This window comes from Gouania willdenowi, chromosome 11, assembly GCF_900634775.1.
Source record: "Gouania willdenowi chromosome 11, fGouWil2.1, whole genome shotgun sequence".
Taxonomy (NCBI): domain Eukaryota; kingdom Metazoa; phylum Chordata; class Actinopteri; order Blenniiformes; family Gobiesocidae; genus Gouania; species Gouania willdenowi.
The window spans coordinates 32,342,674-32,365,920 of record NC_041054.1 but is presented as its reverse complement, the minus strand read 5'-3'; the positions used below and the strand labels follow the sequence as shown (position 1 = coordinate 32,365,920).

The 23,247-nt window shown below is 37.9% G+C and overlaps 2 protein-coding genes across 5 annotated transcripts in view; one reads left to right on the top strand and one right to left on the bottom strand.

The window, feature by feature from the left end:
* slc66a2 (solute carrier family 66 member 2) overlaps window positions 1-18,553 on the top strand; it is a 39,179-nt gene extending 20,626 nt beyond the window's left edge. For all 3 annotated transcript variants that reach the window (XM_028461869.1, XM_028461868.1, XM_028461870.1), the window contains one exon: window positions 15,359-18,553. In XM_028461869.1, the coding sequence (XP_028317670.1) occupies window positions 15,359-15,569 (211 nt within the window). In that variant the 3' untranslated portion in view covers window positions 15,570-18,553. The remainder of the gene's footprint in view (window positions 1-15,358) is intronic.
* Window positions 18,554-20,253: 1,700 nt separating this feature from the next.
* kcng2 (potassium voltage-gated channel, subfamily G, member 2) overlaps window positions 20,254-23,247 on the bottom strand; it is a 65,565-nt gene continuing 62,571 nt past the window's right edge. Inside the window, exons 3-4 of one of the 2 annotated variants that reach the window (XM_028461944.1) lie at window positions 21,090-21,917; window positions 20,254-20,967 (exon numbers count right to left, since the gene is read on the bottom strand). In XM_028461944.1, coding sequence (XP_028317745.1) covers window positions 21,111-21,917 — 807 coding nt within the window. In that variant the 3' untranslated portion in view covers window positions 20,254-20,967; window positions 21,090-21,110. Of the gene's footprint in view, window positions 21,918-23,247 lie in introns of both variants that reach the window. The other variant, XM_028461943.1, reaches the window with a different exon arrangement.

Sequence of the window (23,247 nt, the reverse complement as noted above, 5' to 3'; positions counted from 1 at the left end):
ACTACAAATATACATGAAAATAAGAGAATAATTTACAAAATGACAACAAAAACTGAAATCCATCCATCCATCCATCTTCTTCCGCTTAGCCGTTTCTGGGTCGCGGGGCAGCATCCTCAGTAGGGAGGCCCAGACTTCCCTCTCCCCAGCCACCCTACGGAGGAAACTCATTTCGGCCGCTTGTACCCGTGATCTTGTTCTTTCGGTCATGACCCAAAGTTCATGACCATAGGTGAGGGTTGGAACGTAGACCGACCTGTAAATCGAGAGCTTTGCTTTTTGGCTCAGCTCCCTTTTCACAATGACGGACTGGTGCAGACTCTGCATCACTGCAGACGCCGCATCAATCCGCCTGTCGATCTCTCGCTCCATCCTTCCCTCACTCGTGAACAAGACCCCGAGGTACTTGAACTCCTCCACCTGGGGCAGAACCTCATCTCCAACCCGGAGAAGGCACTCCACCTTTTTCCGGTCGAGAACCATGGACTCGGATTTGGAGGTGCTGATTCTCATTCCGGCCGCTTCACACTCGGCTGCGAACCGATCCAGTGAGAGTTGAAGGTCACGGTATGTTGGAGCCAACAGGACCACATCATCTGCAAAAAGCAGTGATGCAATACTGAGGCCCCCGAACCGGACCCCCTCAACGCCCTGACTGCGCCTAGAAATTCTGTCCATAAAAGTTATGAACAGAATCGGTGACAAAGGGCAGCCCTGGCGGAGTCCAACCCTCACCGGAAATGATTTCGACTTACTGCCGGCAATGCGGACCAGACTCTGACTCCGGTCATACAGGGAACGAACAGCTCCTATCAGGAGGTTCGATACCCCATACTCCCGGAGGACCCCCCACAGGAATCCCCGAGGGACACTGTCAAATGCCTTTTCCAGGTCCGCAAAACACATGTGGACTGGTTGGGCAAATTCCCATGACCCCTCAAGGACCCTGCTGAGGGTGTAGAGCTGGTCCACAGTTCCACGGCCAGGACGAAAACCACATTGCTCCTCCTGAATCCGAGGTTCAACTATCCGGCGGACCCTCCTCTCCAGTACCCCTGAATAGACCTTACCGGGGAGGTCAAAAACTGAAATAATGAGAAAAATATTTACTGAATGAGATCAGAAAGGCTTTAAACAACAACAAAAGTACACAAGACATGACAACGCTGACTTTAGATTAGCATGTAAATGTTGATCACACGAATGTTGATCATCATGAGTAATGATGATGTTTTTTGGCTCTGATGTGATGAAAGTCCAGTAAATGGTCATTCTGTAGATTTCCACCTTTTAAACTAAATGTTTATGGTTCTCTTGTGTGTTTGTCCTCAGGTTAATATCTGTGTTAGAATCTGTTAGTATATGTCTGTAGACCATCTGCACACAGCTGTGTCTTTGAACCGTACGGTTGTTCCTGCTGTGGGAGTGTGACGAGGGTCTTGATCCAATAATGTTTCTTTAGGGCTCTGTGACTATCATCCTAGTGTAAATAGACAACATGTCACATGAAAGTGTCTATGATGATTACATGTGTTCTGTCTGGTCAAAGGTCATGATGTCCATGTGTGGTCAGATCAGTAGAAGGTAGATCTATTACGCTATCCTCTCTAGAACGTGTAGAACATCTGTAGACTTTTTCTACACGCTTCTCCATCAGCTCTTACTTTCTTATTTATTTACTTCAATAGTTACAGTTACTTAGTCAGCAGAAATGCTGGCTCCTGATTGGTGGATGACTTGTCATCATCACTTTTATTTATTTTAATATTGTAGTGATGATTGTTTCCAGATGGTGAAAACTTATTAATATTCCTATTAAAAATCAACCTGATCAGACAGACACATAATAATAATAATAATAATAATAATAATAATAATAATAATAATGATGATAGTAATAACAAATAATAGTAATAATAATAGTAATAATAGTAATAGTAATAATAATAATAATAATAATAATAGTAATAATAATAATAATAGTAATAATAATAATAATAATGATGATAGTAATAACAAATAATAGTAATAATAATAGTAATAGTAATAATAATAGTAATAGTAATAGTAATAGTAATAATAATAATAATAATAATAGTAATAATAGTAATAATAATAATAATAATAGTAATAATAATAATAATAGTAATAATAATAATAATAATAATGAGGAGGTTATTTCTCTATCATTTATTGAACATTGAGTTAAAACTAAAATCCTGAACAATGAGCAGAGCCTCATGGTTTATTAATTATTCAGATATTTCTTTCTGCCTATTAGTCAGCCACTATCCTTCTTTTATACACACCACCTAAAATAATAATAAGAAACAAAGGGCTCCTCAGGGACTTCCCTCTCACACAAATGTCCTGTCAAAGCTGCTTCTAATCTTCCAAAGTTCTTGTTGTGTTTAATGAATCATAAAGTCCAGCTGAAGAGTTCTGAATTATTGAAATCAAGGACATTCTTCCATTTCTATTCCCTACGCGTATAATTAACTGTTTTCTGTGCTTTGGCATCAGCATGTTTGTTAGAGTACAGTCACAGTGTTATAATATATATATATTTATATATATGTGTGTGTGTGTGTGACTAGAATATATAATACTAGTAATCTATATAAACCAGGAGGATGGTTTATCTATTTATTTCAGTAATAACGGGACACATTTCATTTTACTGAACAAATCTTTACTAAACATCAGAAACATTAATAATAATCATAATAATAATAATAATAATAGGCTTAAATCACACTTTACTGTTGCACTGAGGAAGAGATTTAAATGGTGCTGCTAATTATAAAATCATTATATAAACTAGAATATACCAACAGAAACAAACTCACCCCGTACTGTATATGTTTGTTCACATTGTCTTCTTAATAAGTGATGTTTTAATCCTAAAATCCCTGAGTCATGTTTACTGAGATCTCTATCTGTGTAACGTCCTCTGTTGTATTCATCTGTAATACATGTTCTTTAATGTGTCTAAGAACATTACAGATAGGTATAGTTCAGTGACGTGCCGTCAGGGTAGGCAAGGTAGGCAGTGCCTACCCGAGGGTGAATTGATATTTTGATTATTTAATTATAATTAATTAATTAATTTTTTTTTTTAATTAGAAATTATTTATTTTTCCATTTTCAATAGCCTACAGTACCTATAAGTTTGACAGTGTCCGAATTTTGTGCGTTTCATAGCCCAAATTACTAAACGGCGCTATTTCCTGGAACAGCTGCAGTCTTTTTTTTTTTTTTTTTCGCTCCGCTGTAAGACAGAGGGAGGCCACGCCCCCTCCCAAAGGCACGTCGCTCCTCTGCCTCCGTTCCCATTGCGTGATTTTACGTGTTTGCGCATGTGCAGTCAGGTCCCCAAGATGACAACCATTTACGCGTAAAGGCATCGTAGAGAGCTGCCTTTGGACGTAACAGTGCTATGCTAAATGCTATACGTAAGTTCACAGTGCATTAGTGAATAGATGATACGTGACCGCTGCTGCTACGTTCTCTAGCTAGTGGGCGGGATAACACTACAGTCATGATGACAGCGCTAGAGATGATAGAGAAACTTTGTTTTGAGGAAAAACGACATCTTTTAAAAGATGGAGACCAACACCTGAGTTACCCTAACCCTAACCCTAACCCCAGCTAAGGTAAGGTCAGAACATGTTTCATACTTTTCACAGTGAATGGAACAAAAGGAAGGATTGACTTTGTGGATGCTCCTCACTGGAAGTTGTCATTTTCTCCATGTTTCTGTGTTTCCAACACAAACAACAGATGTGCTGTCGTGTCATGAGATATATGTTGTTGGAGAGTATGGAGGCTATATTAAATAATGTTTATGTTAATTTAATGGTGTTTATGATGTTGATTTTGTTAGATGGCTTTCTTATTATGAATTTTATATTTTGTGGGTTAGGGTTAGGGTTAGGGTTAACGTTAACCCAAGTGCATTGAGATGACTTTGTTGTAAATTGTTTTATACAAATAAAATTGATTTGAATTGAATTAACACTTGACAGCAGAAACATATGAAATTGTCATTGGTGGTCTGGATTTGCAACGTGCCTACCCAACCCTAGTGGTCACGGTACGTCACTGGTATAGGTATAATGCTTTGGATCAATAACTATAGACAGCGTCTAGCTTTAGGGTTGTTGGTCAGATGCTGACTCAGCATTTATCATATCAAAGGGTTCATGGACGTACAGACGGTCTGGGGGTCAGAGGTTAACCACCTATCAGTCTCTCAGTGTTACATGTGTGGCTGATAGCAGTAGTCATAACATAGCAGAGCCTCCTCAGGCAGAGACCCTGGTGAGTGCTATCAGTGTGCTGTGGTATCTGGTCTGCTTAGGACAGTCTGGCCATTAGATAGTTATGTAATTACATCCTGTACCATGTTGATATGTTGCTTTTAGTGGAACAAAGTCCTCAACCAATGAGAATATTTTTAACTCTTTTTCTCTTCACTTTTATTCCTTTTACAGTAGATTTTTAAACTGTGTATAAATCATACTTTTATAGAAATCCTGATTTTATCATTTCTTTAATCATTTTAAGCTTTTCATATGAAACATAAACAAATGTTGCCTTTCAAACTAGATAAAGACATGAAGCGTTATACAAACAGATACAATGTAAGGAGTCACTAAACCTTTATTTAGACGTGGAACAACGCTACTTTCATTTAATGCTGACAAAGGGAAAATAAACTGAATCGTGACTGAAGCAGTTCAAACGTCTCAGCAGTTCCTTTCATGTTGGTTCTCGTTGTGCTGACTTAGCACTTTAACATCCTGGAGCCTGAACCACAGCAAACAACAAACCTGAGTTAAAGCTGCTTTTCTTTCCTCTGCTCCAGCTGGACCTCGCTCTCCTTCCATTAGCTCAGCTCACAGTGTGTCTTGGTGTCACTTAGGGATAAAGTCTGTGCTGAAGGAAATACAATCCCACGTTTTCCACTTGTTTACTGTAAATATCATGTCCCAGGCTCAGCATTATATTACATTTATAAATGGAACGCTCCAGGTTTTTTCACTATTTCACTTGTTGTGGCAAATTCGCAATTTCCTCCTCCCTGAGCTGCAAATTACATTCTGCTGACCTGATTAGTTTCTGTGGTTATTGTGCGCTCCAGGTGACCAAAGTGAATTGATAAATGCATTGCAAAGCCAGATGTAAATGTATCTAATGTATCTTTGCCTCAGTTCAGTGCTGGCAATAGGGATTTTCTTTTTTTAAACAGCAGAGGGTGCTATATATGTATCCCTCTCTTGTCCAAATGCTGAAGCGGCGGGCGGAATCTGCTACTACTTTCTTTTTGTCCGCCTTCATTACCCCTTTAGCACTGAAAGAATATCTGTAGTATTACGTGAATGTCTGTAAAAGTCATGTTTTTCTATTAGCTCTGTCTGCTAGCATAGCATCTCTTCTTCACTGCACAGATTAGCTGCATCCCAACTGACCACTGGGTTTCCAGCGCCCTCTGCTGGTCCAAACAAATATCTGACGTAAATACAATGCAGACTGGTTCTTTTTTTTTGTAAAGTCCAATTGTTAAGGCACAAAATACATTTTCAGTTGCACTTTTAAAAAGAAAAATACTATTATGCAGTTTTGCATTGTTTACTATAGAACCAAAATCTAAATTAATTGGTTTCTTCTTCATCTGTATTATTCCTTTATTTATTTCATTCAAGATTTATTTTTAGTTGAATTACATTGTTTTGAATAGTTTATGAAAGGATTCTTTTGACAATGAAAAATAAAAGGAAAATATTACAGTATTTTCTAGTTTTTTTCCCCAAAAAAATATTGGAATATTTTTCAGTCATCATTTGTCTACAGTTCCATTTTGTAAAATAAATCGTGAGAGAATCGTATCGTGAACCCAGTTTCATGAATCGAATCGTATCGGGAGTTGAGTGAATCGTTACATCCCTAGCTGGCACATTTACTACGTTATCACTTGTGATCTGGGATTGGTTTCATGCCAGTAATTCCTGGATCTACAAGTGTTTTTGCTTTTGGACATTTTTGTTTATCCTCGCTCTGTGTTCTTAGTTTTGCCTTTTGTGTGTTTTTTTATACCTCTGTCTCCCTGGACTGATCACCCGTGTACCAAATCCCCGTTTGTCTGACCATGCCTAAGAGAGCAATAAATATTGGTTTAATGCACCTGAGCTCCGCCTCCATCCCTGCATTTGGGTCTGCACCTGCATGTGACAGATTCAAAGTGTTTGTCATTTTCACAGTAAAGAAACATGTTGAAATGTGGCGTCGGGAAATGCTCCAAGTCTCACCGCTTGTTGATCATGTTCTAACACGATGGACACACCCCTAATAGTCCACCTAGAGCCACACCCGCTCTGATCTGAGTGTGCGCTGATTTAAATCTACCTCCTTCTGTGCTGTTTATAACCATCGGCTAATCTCTCAACCCAAAGTACGGTGCTGCCATCTACAGGGCAGGAGTTGGTCACTACACCACAGCAGAAGTCTGCTATATAATGGGAGACCTCCGCCACAGTGTTTCCTAGCAACCCCTGTGAAAAAACACAATTGACGTATAATTACGTCAATGGCAGTGAGTGAGTTTACAGTGATGAGGCATATCTAACAAGAGGACAAATGCGCTAAAATATACATAATGACTCTAAAAAAACATACATTACAGAAAAATACACCAAACGACAAAAATCACCAGAATCACTACAATGGCAACAAAAACAATAATTATACAAATGATGCACAAAAACACGAGAAAGATACAAAAATGCACATAATGACTCCAAAAAAACATAGATTACAGAAAAATACATCAAACAAAAAATATATAAAAATTAGTAAAAAACAAACACATTTATCATTTATCATATTTATGTCTCATAGAATTAAACCAGATAAATCACACACACTATTTTATTTTACACCCACAAATAAACCCTTCATAACACTACAGAGTACAGTATGTACACCTCTATGTACATACAACCTTATAACACATACTCATTTGGACATAGTTAACTCTACTTAAGCTCCTCCCACTATATGAATACATACTTCTGACAGATACTGTACTAGTTCAATCAAACACAGCAACACTGATTACTGAGAAAAATGAGGCACTAAACATAGTTTTCTGTGTTGATTTAAACGAGCTTCATTCATGGTTTGATCCAGTTATTGAACGTTATTGTACGTTATTGTACGTTATTGAATGTTATTGTACGTTATTGAATGTTATTGTACGTTATTGAATGTTATTGTACGTTATTGTACGATATTGAATGTTATTGAATGTTATTGTACGTTATTGTACGTTATTGAATGTTATTGTACGTTATTGTACATTATTGAATGTTATTGTACGTTATTGAATGTTATTGAATGTTATTGTACGTTATTGAATGTTATTGTACGTTATTGTACGATATTGAATGTTATTGAATGTTATTGTACGTTATTGTACGTTATTGAATGTTATTGTACGTTATTGTACATTATTGAATGTTATTGTACGTTATTGAATGTTATTGTACGTTATTGTACGATATTGAATGTTATTGAATGTTATTGAACGTTATTGTACATTATTGAATGTTACTGTACGTTATTGAATGTTATTGTACGTTATTGAACATTATTGAATATTATTGTACGTTATTGTACATTATTGAATGTTATTGTACGATATTGAATGTTTTTGAACGTTATTGTACGTTATTGTACGTTATTGTACGTTATTGTACATTATTGAATGTTATTGAATGTTATTGAATATTATTGTACGTTATTGAATGTCATTGTACGTTATTGAATGTTATTGTACGTCATTGTACGTTATTGAACGTTATTGAATATTATTGTACGTTATTGAATGTTATTGTATGTTATTGTACATTATTGAATGTTATTGTACGTTATTGTACGATATTGAATGTTATTGTACGTTATTGTACGTTATTGAACGTTATTGTACGTTGTTGAACGTTACTGTACGTTACTGAATGTTACTGTACATCATTGTACGTTATTGTACGTTATTGTACGTTATTGAATGTTATTGAACATTATTGTACGTTATTGTACGTTATTGAACGTTATTGAACGTTATTGTACGTTATTGTACGTTACTGAACGTTACTGAACGTTACTGTACGTTATTGAACGTTACTGTATGTTACTGAACGTTACTGAACGTTACTGTACGTTATTGAACGTTATTGAACGTTATTGAACGTTATTGTACGTTATTGAACGTTATTGTAGGTTATTGAACGTTATTGAACGTTATTGAACGTTATTGTACGTTATTGAACGTTATTGAACGTTATTGTACGTTACTGAACGTTACTGTACGTTATTGAACGTTACTGTATGTTACTGAACGTTACTGTACGTTATTGAACGTTATTGTACGTTATTGAATGTTATTGTACGTTATTGTACGTTATTGTACGTTATTGAACGTTATTGTATGTTGTTGTACGTTATTGTACGTTATTGAACGTTATTGTACGTTATTGTATGTTATTGAACGTTATTGTATGTTATTGAACGTTATTGTATGTTATTGTACGTTATTGAACGTTATTGTATGTTATTGAACGTTATTGTACGTTATTGTACGTTATTGTACGTTGTTGAACGTTGTTGAACGTTGTTGAACGTTATTGAACGTTATTGAATGTTATTGAACGTTATTGAATGTTATTGAACGTTATTGAACGTTATTGAACGTTATTGTACGTTGTTGAACGTTGTTGAACGTTGTTGTACGTTATTGTACGTTATTGAATGTTATTGAACGTTATTGAACGTTATTGTACGTTACTGATTGTTACTGAACGTTACTGAACGTTACTGTACGTTACTGTACGTTACTGTATGTTACTGAACGTTACTGAACGTTACTGTACGTTATTGTACGTTATTGAACGTTATTGAACGTTATTGAACGTTATTGTAGGTTATTGAACGTTATTGTACGTTATTGAACGTTATTGTACGTTACTGAACGTTACTGTACGTTATTGAATGTTACTGTATGTTACTGAACGTTACTGTACGTTATTGAACGTTATTGTACGTTATTGTACGTTATTGAACGTTATTGTACGTTGTTGAACGTTGTTGAACGTTATTGTACGTTATTGAATGTTATTGAACGTTATTGTATGTTGTTGAACGTTGTTGAACGTTATTGTACGTTATTGAATGTTATTGAACGTTATTGTATGCTGCTTCACATTAAACGTGTTCCTGACCACCTCATTGTTCTAATGCTGAGTAGAGAACTCAGATCTACTGAGGATGGTGTAAACGCTGTAGGATCTGTTTGGTCTGATTGGACTAACAGACCTGTGAACACACCCTGAGACAGATGAACTGGAAGTAGAACACATGTATTATCTAATATTGTTGTACTAATGTCCATCATGAGGATGTGATGACTTTGATTCATAATATTCTGCTTTCATTTCATAAAGAAACTCATAGAACATTTCATTAGCCTTGTTTTCTGATCCATGTGATTTATTTTATAAAGATGTGAAATCATTTAAATATGATCAGATGATAAAAGGACCTTTGCTACAGGGCTGTGATATAGTTAATATGTAATAGAACCTATTGATGTTCTGTTACTGTGGCGACTTTCATTTAGTTTTCCAAAAATGTTGCCGGTGCTGAATATTTACAGTGGAACATAAATATTTACATCAAGAGAAATAAAAACCCAACCTGGTCCCAGCTCTACTTCCAGCTGAGAGGCTTTCAGAAATGTTCAGGTACATTGGTCCACATGCACCTCCAGAGAAACACTGCTTTTAACAGGTTAGCCCCTCCCATGGGTGTGGTTTAAATTAAACCAAAAACAATATTCACATCCTTTTCAAATGATAACTGATTTTATAATAAACAAATGCATTTTTCAAATCACATCCTAAATTAATCCCCAAATAAATGTAAAAACAATTAAGACAAAATAACCCCTGATCACATGATCTCCCACCCTGCGCTACTGCCTTACATAATCCCTGAGTTAACTCCGCCCCGTTTTGTCCGTCAGCTGCTTAGAGACGTCATGTGACCGGTAAGAGTTTCCGTGTGTGTGTGTGTGTGTGTGTGTGTGTGTGTGTGTGTGTGTGTGTGTGTGTGTGTGTGTGTGTGTGTGTGTGTGTGTGTGTGTGTGTGTGTGTGTGTGTGTGTGTGTGTGTGTCTGTGTGTGTGTCTGTGTGGTGTCTGTGTGCGTGTCTGTGTGCGTGTCTGTGTGCGTGTCTGTGTGTGTGTGTGTGTGTGTGTGTGTCTGTGTGCGTGTCTGTGTGCGTGTGTGTGTGCGTGTGTGTGTGTGTGTGTGTGTGTGTGTGTGTGTGTGTGCGTGCGTGCGTGCGTGTTGCTGCTCGGTTAGTGACGGTGCTGCTCCGTCACAGTTACTGAACAGTAACAGCTCAACAAAAACCTAAATCCTGTCACTGGATGCTTTTCATTTCACTGAATGAATATTAGATGAGATGTGTTCCAGATCACGGTCAGAGGAAGGTCGTATCCCATCACTGTGAGCTCTGCTTATTGTAACTAAACACACTTCTGTTCCTACATGAGCTCACGTTTATCATCAAAGCGTTTATTCTAGAGATGGACGATATTTACCATCAAAAATAATATCAGTCAACATTCATGTTGGTTTTTCCACAATTTCCTGTCAAAACAGGAAGTAGTGGAATGTTTTCCTGACAAGATAAACCCTTCTAAACAATGGATTAACATGGAACTCTATTCTCCCGTGTGTAAGTCCAAAAAGTCACACAGCAGCACTGTTTCTGGCTGTATGCTATTCTCTTACTGTACTTAAGTCAGTCACTGCACGCCTTCATCACAGTTACACACTGTGGGTGGAGCCTCCCTGAAATGTGGGCGTTCCCATTCAAATCTAGCTTTACGCGCATTCTCCGGTGTGTTTGTAAGTCCTTTTCCTCTTACGTTCTTCTAACTCTGGAATAAGTGCAGCGCCCCCATAAGGTGAAACATTATATTACACTAGAAATATGGACTTAGTTACATTTGAAGCCACACAGACTTGTGTGTCGTGCAGCAGCAGCTGTGATCACTCAGCTGCTGCTGTGTGATTAATTAACTCTTTTTATTTTATTTTTTTATTTTTTCACTTTGTCTGCACATGATTTCAAAGGTCAACACTACTAGAAGTGTAATCTTTTTTAGACAGTAGGGATTTAACGATTCACTCAACTCCCGATACGATACGATTCTCTGGCGATTTATTTTACAAAATGGGACTATAGAAAAATGATGACTGAAAAATATTCCTTCATTTTTTTGGGGGAAAAAAACTTTACTGTTTCCTTTTTATTTTTCATTGTCAAAAGAATCCCTTGACAAACTATTCAAAACAAAGCAATTTAACTAAAAATGATTGAAATAAATAAAGGAATAATACAAATGAAGAAGAAGCTTATTAATTTAAATTCTGGTTCTATAGTAAACAATGCAAAACTGCGTAATAGTTATTTTTAAAAGTGCAACTGAAAATTTATTTTGTGCCTTAACAATTGGAAAAGTAATTTCACTGATTTATGTCAGATATTAGTTTGGACCAGCAGAGGGCGCTGGTAACCCAGTGGTCGGTTGGATGCAGAAATTCTAGCAGTGAAGAAAAGATGCTATGCTAGCAGACAGAGCTAATAGAAAAACGTGACTTTTACAGATATTCATGTGATATTACTGATATTCTTTTGGTGCTAAAGGGGTAAAGAATCATTTATGAACATGTTTAAAAGTAGAAGGTGGCCAGAAAGAAAGTAGTAGCAGATTCCGCCCGCCGCCAACACTTCTAGATGGTTAAAAAACCTCTGCTGGTTAAAAAAAGTACTGCAATTCAGTTTTCACAGTATCGATGTGAATCGTGATACTTATGAATCAATTTTTAACTACGTTATGATTAATCGTTACATCCTTATTAGACAGTAATGCATGTTTTGTCATTGCAATTAAATAAATGAATTTATTTTATTGTATAATTGTGACTATGACCAGCCCTCCCTAAGGAAGGGTAAGAAACATTTTATTATAGGGAGGATATAAAAAGGGAGAGCAGTGTTACACATGGGTGAGGGGGTGGGGGGAGCAGGGAGGAGAGACTCAAGGTAGAAAAATGGAAGAGTTGATTATTGGGTTAGAATTAAAACTGTGACAGACACAGACTTCTGTCCACGTTGGTCACAGTGATTCAACTATTTTATGTCCAACGTAAAGTCACAGTTTGATCCACTACAGAGTGAAACATGCTGTCATATGCAGATGAGGATGGAACACAAACTGTTCCCACACATATTTTAATGAGGCTCAGGTCACTTTAAAGTATTTATATTTAAAACTGTGTATTATAGAAGTTAATAATTCTGTTTCACTGTAAACATCCCTCTGTATTAAAGCAGGACGATATGTGGACACGTTATTACATCATATCTACATCATCTAACTCTGTCACGCTTTACAGTGATGATGATGATGATGATGAAGAAAATAGATTTTAACTGTGACTCAGTCACACTGCTATAATTTGATCAATAATTTGATCAATAATCTGATCAATAATCTGATCAATAATCTGATCAAATCAACCTGTTACATTGTTCATCATTGAAGGCGTTTCAAATTAAAAGTGAATTTTATCATTTTCACAGATTTCAATAACATTTACAAACGTTGGTAAAACTCCAGGTTCTGTGATTTCTAGACAGCATAAAAAAATGACATCACCGCCTCCTTTCCTTCAGCCCGCCTTCTTTCACACATACACACTACATCACACCTGGACCAGAGAATACACATAGGAGAGAAGTGTGTAACTGCTGGTGCACAAAAAGTGCTTAAAGGAAACATTTCATGCTTTTAAATCCTTTCTTTTTACATATAAATCATACAGTTGTGGTCTATATAAAGCAGAACTACAATGCTTGGGTCTGAATTCCTCATTATTATAGCTCCACCCCTTTTCTGATGTGCTTCTGAGAGCAACTCGTTTTGGTGCTGTCTCTTTAAATGCAAATGAGACACTTCATACCCCGCCCCCTCTTCAGGTTGTAGAGGTGACACTTGGTTCAACTCCACCCTGTTCGGCCATTTTTGTAGTTTGATAGAAGAGATACGGCTATGTAGCGGAGCATAAACTTTTTATTCAGAGGTTATTTACAAAATGTCAACAACGTTAGACTTGTCCATCCAGCCTTACATGTTCCAGCCAGAGTCTGACCCAGTGGAGCGAGATGAAAATGAAGATGATGAACCTGCAGAACCCTAACAAGTGAGCTAACACAAGCACCGAGCTAACGCTAGCGCCAAGCTAACGTCACGAAATGCATTTTAATACAGTCTTTTCAAAGACAAAAACGTCAAAATGAAATGACTAATGAAAACTTTAGACTTAAATTAAATCACGTAGGCCACATCATCAAGGATCTAAAACGAGCACACAGCGCTAACATATGAAGACGGTGCAACTGCTAATGCTAACAAAACAATGACAGGGACGTATTATCATCACACTTTTTAGCGTTATTTACAGCTTACCGAAGTGCTCTGTTCATCGTCTCCAAAGATAGAAGGAATTGAACCCTCAATCAGACAAAGTCTTTCTGTAAATCCTTCTTTATACTGGTGGAGGTTGATGAAGCAGTCATCATTGAAGTGCTTCACACACACAAAAATGACCTTATCCACAGATGTGGTACATTTCTATAAAAAATAAAACTCAACCAGACACTTTGAAAAGGTTCTGATGCTGGGAGACGGTGTAATGAAGCGTGTGGGTTACTACATCCAACAACCCAACATTTAGACTTATCCTCTCGTAACTTCTGCATCCTGGAGCTTGGACTACAAAATAAAAGCCAGAAATAAAAATGGTGGATTGCTCGAAGTGTTGGACCTGGAGTTGATGAACTAATTTCTGCTGACGTTATTGTTCAAAAAACATAATAGAGAATAGAAAAATCTAAACAGATTGAAAAATATGAGCAAAACAGAATATAAAGATATCTACGGAGCACCTGAAGAGATTAATTTGAACTTTTCTGTACTTCTAAACAATCTAAATATACAACAAAATGCATTTAAGGGCTAAAAAAGTGGATTTAACATGATATGTCCACTTTAAGTCCAGATGAGAGAATAGAACCCATAGTGACTGACTTTACAAACACTTTTGTTATTGGTGAATGAAGTAAAACACGTGGCTACTTAAGCATCTATTCAGATTATGAGTCAGACAAATGCTATGTATGTTTATCACAACAGCAGTAAGTCATAAAGTCAGCGGTTTGAAACCCTCACCAAAGCAAAGTATTAGTACAGTGTGTTTCATAAACAAAGTAATTCAATGTGCTTTACATGATTAAAAAGTGCAACAGAAAACATGAAACACTTTAAAAATCAATAAGAACATTAAAATCAGCAGTAAACACATTAAATCAACAATAAAATGATGATAAATCTTCCTCTCAGTCGTACGCAGTAAAGACTGTGATTTTTAAATGTGATGCTGACTTCAGCATTATGCAGCATAACAACTAAAATGTTTGCTGTGAACTCTGGGCTCCTCTATCTGACCTGTGTCCATATACAGTAGTAGATCTGATTATCAACCTTACAGTTGTGTAGAACGTGTCCTAAAGGAAGCATATTAAACAGAAGAGGTCCAAGAACAGAGCCCTGAGGAACCCCACATCTGTCACATTGTTTCCTCCTCCTCCAGGGTGGGGTTATCAATGATGATGTAGCTGTAGCTCCTCTTTGGTACAACCTCCACACTCCATCCACCTCCTCACCCACACCCCCATCACTCCTGTCCTCCTGAACCTCCACTGGCTCCTTGTTCCTCAGTGTATCAAGTTTAAACTCCTCCTTCTGACCCATACAGCCCTTCATAAGCCCCTCCCCCTCTGTTTCCTTCCTTTTTTACTCATTCATGTTTCTTTGTTTCAATCACTGTTTTTGCTGTTGTTGTTTTAACTTGTAAAGTGTCTTTGAGTGTCCTAAAGAGCCTTTTTAAATAGTGTATTATTATTATTATTATTATTATTATTATTATTATTATGTGTGTGAACCCAGAATCCACAGTGTTTGTTGCAGAATATTGATTGTTTCTTTTCTTCCAGTTTCCTAGTAAATCTAGTTTGTTCTGGAGTTCTTCCAACAGTTGAACTGTTTATAATCAGTCTGGACCACGACTGGGGCCCAGACCACAGATTACAAACCAATGTGTAACTTTAACTATTACTGAACATAAATAAAGTGTGAGCTCTGTGTGTGTCTGTTTCCTCTCTGGCAGCATTAAGATGGTTCTGATGTGGACCAGCGGTGACACCTTTAAGACCGCCTACTTCCTGCTCACACAGGCGCCCGTTCAGTTCTGGACGTGTGGTTTGCTGCAGGTGTGTGTGGACGTGGCCATCCTGTTCCAGGTCTACTACTACAGCCGCTACCCACAGAAGCCTGTGTCGCACGCCGTGACCCACACCAGCAGCGCCAAAGCCCTGTGAGCGCTGTCACCACGCCCACACTGACCACACCCACTAAGCTAAAGACGCTGTGGTGCAGGTGGAGAACAGAACAAAGTGAATACATGATGAACCAGGAGTCTTCATGGTCCATGACACACAGTGTTGGGTGAAGCTGCTGCTGCTGCTGCTCAGATCGACCAATAGAAACACAGATGAGCTCAGAGCCAATCAGCAGCTTTAGAGAAAGACTCACTAACAGGAAACAGGAAGGAAAGGTTTCTGCTTCTTTTTTTTTTACCTGCACGATTTGAAGCTCAAAGAAAAGGAAAAACAATAATAATAATAAAAATAGTTATTAGTATTGTTATTGTGATTATAATCTCTCACCACTGAATTTAAACGTAATAACCATAATATGTCGATCAGATCAGGTCAAAGTATCATCTGCACGCTTTAGAAGATAAAAAGATGACTTTATGTTTTAAATGTCAGCAGCATCAACTCTTCTGTTTCTTTAGAATCAAACAAATATTGGTCATAAATGTTAATGTTTCTGAACAAAAGGTCAATATTAATGTTTTTACAGATGTTGGTGTAAACGTTGAGGGCAGGTTGTTGTTGTTGTTGTTGTTGTTGTTGTTGTTCGGACTCCGTCCACCAGAGGCATTAGAGGTGGGAGGGGCCTCCTATAGAGGGCGTGTCCTTAGATGGAATTTAAGGTAAACAAACATTTGAAACATTCAAAGTTCTAAAAAATAATTTAGTCCAAGTTTTGGATTTTTACGTTTAAAAGAAAATTCTCAAATTCAGCTTTTCTTAAAAATGTAAATGAGTTTTTGAGGATTTTGTGACGTTTGTGATGAAATATTACAGCAGTCGTGTCACATGGACTTTTATTTTTTTAGAACTTTTCATTTAAATGTTTACAGAACATAAATCAGGATCAGTGATGTAACATAAATAAACATAAATATTATCAATAATCAGGTAAAACAGGAAGTGTTTCTTAAATAATTCACATTTTCAGCCTCAACCTCACATTTAACATTCTCACATTTTTCAACCAATAATAAAATATATTCAAACATGTTAATAATAATGAAATATATTTGCTCAACATTAAAAATGTTAATAATAATAAAATGTGAAATAACCAAAGGATTCTGAAAAAATCTGGTTTTGAGTTGAATTTGTTCCACTGTTAATTATAACTGTTCATATTCCTATTTCTCTTTAACATTATACGTATTATCATAAAGTATTTTATAGAGATGGGAAACATGTTTACATTTAAAAAAAAACGTTTTTCCCAGATTGTAATAAAATATAGTTTTATACTATTTGGGTTTTTGCCAATCACTCTTTTTCTTTATGATTAATAATGTAGTGCCTGATTGTAAATACGTGTAAAATAAGTTGAGGGGAAATAAAAAATGTCTATTAAACATATTTTTAATATTTTATTCATTTATTTCATTGTGGTGTTTTGTTGAATTTGGAGAAAGTGAATTATGTGATTTATTTTTTACTTTAATAATGCTCTGGGGGCCAGATTAGGGCCGCACGCCTCCAGTTTGACATCCGTGTTTTTAAAGTGTTGTTGTACTGGGTGAACAGGTCCATTTATTATTGATCACAATATGTAGAAACATTCAGCCCTAACGAAACAACCAATCAGAGGCCTTCATGTCTGGTCCAGGAGGGGGGAGGGGCCTGGAGTTTGTTTTGTTTTACTTTGGCGGGGTTTGTTCTTTTTATATCGGCTGGACGTTGAAGCTTATGAAGGGCGTGGCTTAGGACAGAGCCTTGATTGGAGCATACAGGAAGAGCGGGCGGAGCTTAGATGAGGTCTTCCAAACTCAAATTTTGTTCGTTTTCCTACGTTGAAGAGTTTACTTTTAAAACCAGAAACATCAAAGGCTTTAAACCATCCAGACCTAAACACGTGGTAGTGCTCAGTGCTGCCCCCTGGTGACAGGGAGGAGGAGGAGCTAAACATTTAGTACACACGTGTTGTGATGCTTCCAATAAGTGTTTGTGTGCGTTTGTGTCTCTGATGCAGTTTGACTCACAAACATTTTGTTTTTAAACCAATGTCGACTCACGAGAACGAGTCGTAAGGCTTTTAATTATTTAGTGTGTGTGTGTGTGTGTGTGTGTGTGTGTGTGTGTGTGTGTGTGTGTGTGTGCACACGTCACTGCCCACAAACCAAGCCATGTTCACTGATTATTGCTGAGCTCCTCCTCCTCTATGTTCTATGTTCCACGTCTAGTTTCTGTGTGGAGGAAGGGGGAGGAGCCTAAAGATGTAGTCATTAAAAACAGGAAGGATTGAAAGTGTTTCCTTCCTCTGTGTTTGGTTCCTCTGAGTGATGATGATGTTTACATCACTTCCTCCTGTAGTTTGTCACAGTTTAAAGTGTGTGTGAAGCTGTTCATAGTGTTTATACACATGAAATACACCAGGAGAGAAGAATGGAACATCTACTAGTATCACATTTAATGAAATCACTACGAGTACACTCTACGTCTCACTAGTAGAGCAAATGTAAATGAAGTAGGAGGAGCCAGAACCAAATCCAGCTCTCTGATTGGTTGGCATACTTTAGAAAGACAGGCCTCCTTATTAGCATATAATGCTATCTATAAAAGCAAGGAACTGTGTGTGTGTGTGTGTGTGTGTGTGTGTGTGTGTGTGTGTGTGTGTGTGTGTGTGTGTGTGTGTGTGTGTGTGTGTGCGTGTGCGTGCGTAGCGAATATCTCCTCGACACTGTGTCTGTTCGACCTGAAACTTTGTCGACGTCTTCTAAATACGTTGTTCATTTTAAAACCAGTTTGAAACCAGTTTGAAACCAGTTTGAAATGACCAATTCACTGTGGAAACATGGTTTTAGGACACTGATGATGTCATCAACAGTGACTTCATCATCAGTGTTCTATTCTATGCTAATGCTAAGCTAATGCAGTGCTATGTACACGATAACTTGAGAAGTTTTAAATGGATTTTGATGAAATTTTCAGGAAATATTGATAATGGGTCAATGAACAGCTGATTACATTTGGTGATGTTCTGGCTCCCAAAAGAAAAAAAACCAATATATATGTATATGTATATATATCCAAACATTGTACTCATACAGTACTAATGATACCTTTTAGATCATTAGTAGCTTTAAATGTGATACTAGTAGTAATTTATCTAAGGGTTAAAGTTACTTTACAATCATGATCTATTATTATATTATTATGAAGTATTTCTCATGTATCTGTTACTTCTTTGTACTTTTATTCATGAAAACTTGATTTTGTACCAAATATGGTTTTACAAAATTGTTCATTTTTTTATTTCCTTCATGTTGGTTTGTGTTTATTTTATATTTGGGATCAAATAAATGTGTTTTATTTCACTGGAGGGTGTGTGTGTGTGTGTGTGTGTGTGTGTACATTAGTAAACATTCATGCACGTTCATTATGTTCAATTTTTCACACCATTACCCATAATGCCTCTGTGCGAGGGATTAAATGTGCTTTTCAAAGCAATCGTTGAGTGTTGGATGTGAATTAATGAAGTACACACACACACACACACACACATAACCAATGCTTTACTTCTTTATAAATAAACATTTATTCTTTATTTAACCTTAAAAAGATGAAAAAGTGAGGTGAACTTCTTTTCTACACATTTATCCTAAAACATCTTTAATACAACTTTCCTCTCATTTTAAATCAAACAACTTGTTCAACCAATGACATCATGTCAAAGATCAAAGGCCAACCAATCAAAACCAACTAACAAGAAATAAAGTGATGCACGTTAAACACACACAGGTGAGGGGGCGGGGCTTCACTCTGTCTCTAACATCTGTGTTGTAAATGTCCCACTAGCGTACTATAGAGCAGGGCTTCTCAACCTAAGCGTCAGGACCCATTTGGGGTCACGAGATACTGTGAGGGGTTCGCAGATCATTCAAGAATCTAAGGATATTTTCTGAACAATTTGAGCAAATTTTTGCTTATTTTTAACATTTTTCTGCAACTCCACCAAACTCACCATATTTTAACCTATTTTCATCACTTTTTATTGTCATATTTTTCTTCTTTTAATGTATTTTTGCTACAATACTCACATTATTCACTTTTTTAATGTATTTTCTACACATTTTTTCCACTTTCAGACATGTTCATCACTTATAAACCCTTTCTATCACTTTTACACCTAATGTCACATATGTTGATCCATTATTGTCACTTTTAACCTCTTTTCACCAGATTTCATATTGTTTTGCCAATTTAACCACATTCACCATTTGTCGTGCCTATTATTTGCCAGTTTAAACTAATTGTTTCAATATTGACACTTTGAACCATTTTTATCACTTTTTCTGTCTGTTTTTATCCACTTTAATTTACAACTTTTTACTAATTTCTGTGGTTTTTAAAATCCACCACTTTTGGTCACTTTTGACCCATTTGATGGGTTCAGTGTGTTTTGGTTGTTGTTTTGTGTGTTTTGGAGTTAGTTGTGTAATTGCATTGTCATTTAATGTAATTTCTTGTCCTTTTTGTGAGTTTTTCTGTCATTTTCTGTATTTTTATCATCATTCAGTGTGTTTTAGTTGTTGTTTTATCCATTTTTATTCACTTTGAACCATTTTATTAGTGATTAAAACCATGATTTCCATCTTTAAGATGACTATAATAATAATAATAAATGTTCCTGGATAACAGTGGATATTATTCAGATGAATAAATAAATGTGGTTATCACAGATTCATAGAACAATGGACCATCATTTTACTGACTTTATGGATGGACCCCAAAAATCTCTCCTTTATTCCCTTTATATAGGACCAGTAAATAGTAGACAGTTACAGTACAATATTTTTGAAAAAACAGATTTTTTTGTGTACTCATATATTCACACATTAAATGTGTTCTAACAATTTGGAGTATGAACTTAATGTGACCCTGAAGTGACCCGTAAACAGTAAACAGTGCTATCACCATCATCATTGTGTGATGTTTTGGACATATTTCTATCTTATATTAAACTTTATTAGAGGAATAAGATTAATCAATATTAATTATTGATCCATTATTGTTAATTCTTCCTTAATGTTGGTGGCGTAAAGTTCTATAAAAGTCTTTTTATCAAATGTGTGAAAGCTCTGTTACAGTTTAAAACTGTGATGTCACAGCGGTGCGTTCAGGGTCACAGTTTAAACTGTGATGTCACAGCGTTGCGTTCAGGGTCATAGTTTAAACTGTGATGTCACAGCGGTGCGTTCAGGGTCACGGTTTAAAACTGTGATGTCACAGCGTTGCGTTCAGGGTCATAGTTTAAACTGTGATGTCACAGCGGTGCGTTCAGGGTCATGGTTTAAAACTGTGATGTCACAGCGTTGCGTTCAGGGTCATGGTTTAAAACTGTGATGTCACAGCGTTGCGTTCAGGGTCATAGTTTAAACTGTGATGTCACAGCGGTGCGTTCAGGGTCATGGTTTAAAACTGTGATGTCACAGCGTTGCGTTCAGGGTCATGGTTTAAAACTGTGATGGCACAGCGGTGCGTTCAGGGTCACAGAGCTGAATCGTACACTCCAGGTCTGGTCTCTGTGACCTGAGCAGCCATGGACCTCCTTCTGTGGGCGGGGCCCCCGTGGTAGCTGTCCGTCTCTTCGTCGCTGTTCTGGGACTTTGTGCTGTCCTGGGAGTCGGGGCGGTGGGCGGAGCCTCTATTCAGCTCCTTCAGCTCCAGGTAGGAGCGAGAGAAGGTGTGAAAGATGGAGGTGACGGGGAACGCCATGAGGAGGATCCCACTCAGGATGCTGCTGAGGGCCACCACCTGGCCGGGGATGCTCCTGGGAACCATGTCCCCGTAGCCCACCGTCGTCATGGAGATGACGGCCCACCAGTAGCTCCCTGGGATGCTGGTGAACTCCTGCTTGGCCCCCAGTTCGCTCTCGGCGAGGAAGACGAGGGGTGAGAACAGAGCCATGGCGACGCAGAGGAAGAGCAGCAGCAGGCCGAACTCCCTGGTACATCTCCTCACGGTCAGCCCCAGGGTCTGCAGCCCCAACGAGTGGCGGGCCAACCTCATCACGTAGAAGATCCTCAGAGCTCGCAGGACACGCAGAACCAGGCCCACCTTCTCCAAGTAGTTGTTCCCCGAGCCCGCCGGCTTCTTCCCTCCCGACAGAGCGTCCACCACCAGGGTGACGTAGTACGGGAGGATGGCCAGCAGGTCGATCAGGTTCAGGGGCGTCCGCAGGAACCCCCACCTGTTCGGGGTCTGGATGAAACGCAGAAGAAACTCCAGGGAGAACCAGCCCACGCACACCGTCTCTAGGACGAAGATGTTATGGCACCGCTGGGAACATTCACCCTGCACACAGGAAGCAGGAAGTTACACACAGGAAGCAGGAAGTTACACACAGGAAGTAGGGAGTTACACACAGGAAGCAGGAAGATACACACAGGAAGTAGGGAGTTAAACACAGGAAGCAGGAAGTTACACACAGGAAGTAGGGAGTTATACACAGGAAGCAGGAAGTTACACACAGGAAGTAGGGAATTAAACACAGGAAGCAGGAAGTTACACACATGAAGTAGGGAGTTACACACAGGAAGCAGGAAGTTACACACAGGAAGTAGGGAGTTAAACGCAGGAAGCAGGAAGTTACACACAGGAAGTAGGGAGTTATACACAGGAAGCAGAAAGTTACACACAGGAAGTAGGGAGTTAAACACAGGAAGCAGGAAGTCACACACAGGAAGAAGAGAGATACACACAGGAAGCAGGAAGTTACACACAGGAAGTAGGGAGTTAGAGTCACACACAGGAAGTAGGGAGTTACACACAGGAAGTAGGAAGTTAGAGTCATACACAGGAAGTAGGAAGTTAGAGTCACACACAGGAAGTAGGAAGTTACACAAAGGAAGTAGGGAGTTACACACAGGAAGTACGAAGTTAGAGTCACATACAGGAAGTATAAAGTTACACACAGGAAGTAGGAAGTTAGAGTCACACGCAGGAAGTAGGGAGTTAAACACAGGAAGTAGTAAGTTACACACAGGAAGTAGGGAGTTAAACACAGGAAGTAGGAAGTTACACACAGGAAGTAGGGAGTTAAACACAGGAAGTAGGAAGTTACACACAGGAAGTTGAGAGTTAGAGTCACACACAGGAAGTAAGAAGGTATTTATTTTATTTATTTATTTGAACAAACAAAAAGAAAATGGATGAAAACAAAAGCAAATAAACAAATCATAACACATTTGTTTCGTTCAACAATGGACAGGAAGAAGTTTGTCCTCGTTCTTCTTCACTAACAAATGCAAAATCCAATGAAATAAAATACAAATAAACAGTCAAATCGAGCTATTGAGAAAAACAGAACAAAAACAATAAGAACTAGAACTGCAAGCAGTTATGAAAGGGGGCCAAGCCTTCCCGCGCGACTCTACCCCCAGGTTTCGCGGAGCCCGTGGAAGTATGTCATGAAGGATGACGGGCTCGTGGTGAGCGTCAACGTGCCATTTGCTGTGAAGTTTTGGAAGATGTGATTTAAAGTGTGAAAGTTAAAGGCCAAAATGCATTTGCACCCATTATAGCGCCACCTAGTGGTTCACTTTTTGGTATGGGTGATCTGTGTGGTCTTCTATAGTTACCCTGTAAATTTCACTGCCCTCAACATAATAATTCAGCAGAAATA